This window comes from Myotis nattereri (assembly GCF_964212035.1).
Source record: "Myotis nattereri genome assembly, chromosome: 6".
NCBI classification, from domain to species: Eukaryota; Metazoa; Chordata; class Mammalia; order Chiroptera; family Vespertilionidae; genus Myotis; species Myotis nattereri.
In genome coordinates, this window is record NC_138081.1 from 13,736,502 (window position 1) to 13,742,029 (window position 5,528).

General features: G+C 55.4%; 1 protein-coding gene across 1 annotated transcript; it reads right to left on the minus strand.

The window, feature by feature from the left end:
* Window positions 1-1,071: 1,071 nt before the first annotated feature.
* Window positions 1,072-5,318, minus strand: LOC308521664 (natural cytotoxicity triggering receptor 2-like). The gene is made up of 4 exons (XM_081094740.1): window positions 5,026-5,318; window positions 4,498-4,827; window positions 2,210-2,338; window positions 1,072-1,869 (listed from the first exon to the last, which is right to left on the minus strand). The coding sequence occupies exons 1-4, from the start codon at window positions 5,081-5,083 to the stop codon at window positions 1,823-1,825; spliced, it is 564 nt and encodes a 187-aa protein (XP_080950866.1). The 5' UTR covers window positions 5,084-5,318; the 3' UTR covers window positions 1,072-1,822.
* Between the last annotated feature and the right edge of the window lie 210 nt (window positions 5,319-5,528).

The window sequence follows — 5,528 nt, forward strand, 5'->3', positions numbered from 1 at the left end:
TTGCTGGCCAGGCCTAGGGACCCTATATATATTGGGAACAGTCTCTTAGATTTAAAAATTCAATCCTGGCAAAGCTACTCTAACACTAAAGAAACAGGATGATGCAGTGATGACATGCATGGACTCTGGCTTGCACATTTTGTGCCCAGTCCTGATTCTGACACTTATAACTGTGTGACAAAGCCAATTACTTAACTTCTCTCTGCTCCAGTTTTCCACCCATAAGATGGGGAAAATGGCACTACTGCCTCAGAAGGATCATGTTATGTACTGCTTTTTATAATCAGGGTAAAAAATGTAGCTGCCCATACAACAGCAAGACACCTTTCACCTGTATGAAAAGTATGGTCACTGGTGCATGCAGCGTCCTGGATTGAGAGAGGGATGTCCAACTGCCAGTTTAGGCCAGACATTCCCCAAGGGGTCCTGAATTGAGAGAGGAACCCCCTCCCTGCACGAATTTCACGCACTGGGCCTCTAGTTATAAAATCGTTGTCATTGAATCAGAATCAGAGAACCAGGAAGAATGTGCTAGAGACAAGGCAGTTTTCCTGGGAGTGCACATTTTTATGGAAAAGTGTGGCTTTGAGAGTCATTCCCAGAAGCTCAGAGGGAAACGCGTGTAAAATAAAGCACATGAAACACTTCTATGTGTTTTCAAGGACCCGCATGAATGTAAATACATTTATGGAAAGTGGAGTGAAAGGACATATGCATTAACTATATTATGAGGATACCAATGGGGCATCGGGTAGGAAGTGCAGCTGGGGGATGGAGGTGGACAAAAATAAATTCCATAAAACCAGACGAACGGTCAAGTGCGTCCATGGGGGACTGTGGGCAGGGACTAGGATGCTGATAGCGGGGAGGCCGTGCACCTGTGGGGACAGGGCCATATGGGAACTGTACTGTGTCCTTATTTTTGCTGGGAACCTAAAACTGCTCTAAAAAATAGTCTATTTTTTTAAATGACAAGTAGATGAAACCTCGGTAATTATATTAACCAATGTCACTGTTAGGTTAGGTGGCTCAGGAGGCGGCGCAAGAAATAGAGTCCAGTGAATCAGAAAAGAAAGGAAAGGAAAAGGTTTATTCTGCGTCCCCGGGAGACCCACGTACCCCCAGGACAGAGCATGTGGATTCACGCCAACAGGGAGGGGGGCGCTTTTCTTATACTGCGGTTGGGTGAGGGGCGGGGACATGAGCTGAGGAATTCTCTGCTGCAGGGAATGGGCGGAATATTCAGGACGAAGTTCTTATCTGTGTGGGGGTATGTGAATTCAGGGAGAAGAAGCTGGTATTTGTGTCTGGAACCTTGATCTGTGAGAAATTCCAGGGGAAGTCCATTATCTTGTCATGTCTGCATGTATCCGATCCTGGGCTCTCTCCGACCTAACAGTCACCACAGTAAATTTAATTTAAAAATAAAATGTTTTTTTAAAAATGACCAGGAGAGTGATGGGTCTGCCAGAGGCTTCACCGGAGGGCCAGAGACGCCCCAGCGGAGCGGGTCTGAACAGCAGCAAGGGAACAAGCACAGGCTCATTTGGGTGATCCTCTGAGCCCCAGATGTTGTATTTACTTTTTATAAAATACTGTTTGCCATTTTCTGGGCCTCTGATTAGTTCAGTGGGTCTCCTTCCTCCCAGCTCCCCACACTCTCTGCTCAGTACGTTTCTCTCAGTAAGAAAGGGGCTGGGCAGAGACCTCACAAAAGGAGTTTCTGAAGCCTTTTTCTTCCCTGAGAGATCAGTTTATTTGTTAGTTCATTTGGGGAACAGAGAGCGGATGTGATGTTTGCTAGGGGAGGAAGGCATGCCCCTCAGCTCCTGGAAGGGTGACTTTGCTGCTCCCCTGGGTTTGGCTCGCCTGAGGAGTGAGAGAAACAGACAGCATTTGCACGTGATCCATCCATGCCAGTCCCGGCTTCAGCCTCCCTTCCTCCTCTGAAGAAAAGACTGGATTGCAGAGCAGCCAAAACCATGCTGGCTGCTCCCACCCCCAGGTCTTCCTGTCCTGGTGAGCCCAGCCCAGCGCCATTCACAGGGTTCCAGGGGCTGGGCCTGCCTCCTAGGCAAAGAAGTGGGCAAAGTCAGGGGGCAAATGCTGGGGAACCCCTGGTACTTGGCCCCTCTGAGCTCTTGTCTGCAGCTACCATCTGGGTCCCTCATTCATTTCCACCCCCAGCCCGGCCTCGGCCCCCACTCACCTGAGGCCCTGGCTTTCCGGAGAAGGACCAACAGGACTGAGAACACCAGGCCCTTGTTCAGGACGAATCCGCAAGTCAGAACAACAGCCATCACCTGCGGCTCCGAAAGGGCCCGGGCAGGCGGCCGGCCTGGAAGGTCAAGCACAGCGTTGGAGTCCTAGGTTTGACCATCCTGAGGCCGAGAGGGTGGGTGTCTGCCGGATGATCTCCTCCGAAGCTCAGCCTGCTCCCTGCCTCCCGGCCACCACAGCAGCCAAGCAGGGACTTTGAGGCTGGGCCTTACTTTCCCATAATCCTCTGTGCTGGCTCTCACCCTAAAGCAGAGGTTTTCAACCTGTGGGTCGCGACCCCTTTGGAGGTCGAACGACCATTTCATAGGGGTCGCCTAAGACCATTCTGCATATCAGATATTTACATTATAATTCATAACAACAGCATAATTACAGTTATGAAGTAGCAACAAAAATAATTTTATGGTTGAAGGTCACCACAACATGAGGAGCTGTATTTAAAGGGCAAGAAGGTTGAGAACCAATACTCTAAAGGGATCTACCTGGTCTCCAGCCCCTAATATCTCCCTTCTGCATAGCTCCTGCCCACAGCTCCTGCATCAATTACTCTGCACTGAGCCCTCCGTCTCCCACTCAAGGCGCCTGGGAAAGCCCTTCGTGCTCCCATTGCTACAGAACAAAGTGCACAGGCTGCAGGCGCCCAAGGCTCTCCCAGTCTGAATCCACCACCGGCCCTGCTTTAGCCTCACCATCTCCTCTCCACTCAGCCCCACTGTCTCCATGTGTCGCTGACACTCGGTGAGAGCATGTCCCCACCTGCTCCTGGTGGCGGCCACCCCCTTCTGCAGGTGTTACTCCTCTGCTACCTCCACAGCTTCTCCTCCTCCAGGTGGTGCTCTCTACACCCCTCCGGGCCCCATGGCCCAGCAGCTCTGTGCAGAGGATTTCTGTCCATCCCCTTCCTTCAACTCCAAGGAAGTTTGCTCAAATCCATTGGCCCCTGGGCCACGTTTTCTAGGTGATGCTCTGTCATCAGGAGTAGAAACACCTTTGTAATCATAGCTCCCCACCCCCAGCTCCTTTCCTCTGTGGCTGGTTGATGGGACTTGTGCTGCCTTGAGGCAGTCACATTCAAGGCTTGTGTGAGGGCTTCAGAAGAGAAATAGACCCGAACTTCCCCCGCTGGCCTGCTCACCCCCCCAACTGCCCCTCCCTTCCGACCTGCTCGCCGCCCACCTGCCCCTCCCTGCCGACCTGCTCGCCCCCCAACTGCCCCTCCCTGCCGACCTGCTCGCCACCCAACTGCCGCCCCCACCCCAACCACCGGGCTGTGGTGTCCCCTCCTCTGGGAAGTCCTGCAGGCAAGTCTATACTTCTGGCCTCACCAGCAACCTGGCCCAGTCCCTCCTCTGGGCCTCCATCCAACATGCCTCCATTATGCCCCCCACACGCTGCATCATAGCCTTTTATTTATGTCTCAGGGTTCCATTCCCCTTCCAGGGCCTCGCCCCGTGCCCGACATGCAGTGGGCAATGAGCCCAGGCTTGGGCCGAGGATGACCGAGCAGCTGATGTGTGTGCGCCTGGTACCCGGATGACGGAACAGCGAGGGGTACAGGCTCAGCAGCCCGGCGGGTCTTCGAAGGTACTGTTTAACCCTTGACCATCACTGGGATATGCAGGGGGGCTCTGCACCTCTGAAGCTTTCAGGAGGCATATGGGGGAGGGGCCCAGGGTTAAGAGCTTCCCACTCTGAGGCTGATGGTCACTCATCTATCAGGGGCGGGTGCAGGGGGGACCCAGGCCCTCTGAGCTCTGGCCCCTGCAGCTCCCAGGCTCACCCCGAAGTCCCATATCTGCTCACTGTGTCTGTCCCCTTCCTGTCCCCATTCCCTGAGCCCTCACAGTCACCTGTGACCTGCCTCAAGCACAGCCCTTGGAGAGAAGATTGGGATTAGGGTCAGGGGGAGGGGTGCCCGGAATGGACCTATAAGCCAGGCCTGCCCAAGCCAGAGGCAGCTTGGTGATGGGTACGAGTCAGCAGGGAGCCCTGTGAGAAGCTACAAGTGTTCGGAGAAGTGTGTGAGCTGGGGAAGGGAGAACTCACCAGAGCCGGCAGTCTGAGTTCTGGCGCTGGTTCTGCCTGTAACCAGCAGGAACCTCAGGAAGGGGCCCTGGGTTCAGCCACAGGGGTTGGGGGGCCTGATTAGGTCCTTTCCAGCATCAGCTTCCTGTGGTTCAGCGACCCTGAGAAGCACCCACAGATGGAAGGACTCACCCGGAGAGACATCCAGACGGATGGCTCTGAGAATGTTGATCCGGGAAGATTCATAGAATCCACACCAATACAAGCCCGAGTCCTTCTCTGCCAGCGCAGTCACGGTGACAGTGAAGTACCCCTGTCCAAGGTAATCCCTGATGACAAATCGCGGGTCTCTGGGCTCCTGGCTGAGCCCGGGACTGGTGACTAATGAGGTACAATTTCCTGCTGGTGTTACTCTGCACCAGGTTTTCCTTCTAAAACCTCGCTGGTCTGGATAATCGCACCTTATGGAGACTTCCTCCCCTTCCAGTTTCCGCAGCAGCAGTGACTGCTGTTCCCAGGAGCCTGAGAATAAACCCTCAGGTCAGGCAGCCCCCTGCCTGCCTCAGAGCTGAGAGGGGCCCCCTCCTCAGGAAGTCCTCCCTGCTACCCTCAGTGTCCCCCTGCCGACCCCCTCCCTCGCCTCGCCCCTCCTCCCCACATCCCTCAGGCCACCTCACTAGCATCCATCCCTCCTCCTCTTCTGCTCCACTCCGCCCTCACCTGAGGCCAGGAGCAGCAGCAGGACAAGGGGCAGCAGGTGCGGGGCCTCCCAGGCCATGGCCCTCTGTCTGAGGTGGGGTGGCAGCAGCCGCCCTGAGGAGAGGGTGCCAGAGCTGGCGGGGTCAGCAGCTGCCCAGCCTGTGTGGGAAGAAGAGCTGAGGAAGGCAAAGACTGCAGGTGGGGAGGGGGCAGGGAGGAGGGAGGCCTGGGCCTATGCAGGACCCTCCCCTTCCCTCTGCCCCTGGGCCTGGGTGGGCGCTCCCTGGGCCAAGCTTGTCCCCTGTTCCCTCCCCTGGGGCGGGCGTGGGGAAATGGGTGAAGCCCCGGAGGAAATGGTGGTGAAATAGGAAGCCATTCCCCCTCCCTAGTATTCTGTGTCCCACCACTTCCTTCCCCGCCTCACCTGTCTCCTGGCCACCAAGAAAAGCAGGGCTGAGGGTGAGTGATGGAGGCAGGGACCCTCTGGAGGCCCCAGTGCTCAGAGGCCTCCTGTCCAGGCTGCT

Coding starts and splice junctions, on each gene's coding strand:
- LOC308521664 (XM_081094740.1), bottom strand. CDS start 5,083: ATGGCCTGGGAGGCCCCGCACCTGCTGCCCCTTGTCCTGCTGCTGCTC. Junction 2,339..4,497: donor CCGTCTGGATGTCTCTCCGG/GTGAGTCCTTCC, acceptor TTGACCTTCCAG/GCCGGCCGCCTGCCCGGGCC. Junction 1,870..2,209: donor CCGGAAAGCCAGGGCCTCAG/GTGAGTGGGGGC, acceptor CTCACTCCTCAG/GCGAGCCAAACCCAGGGGAG.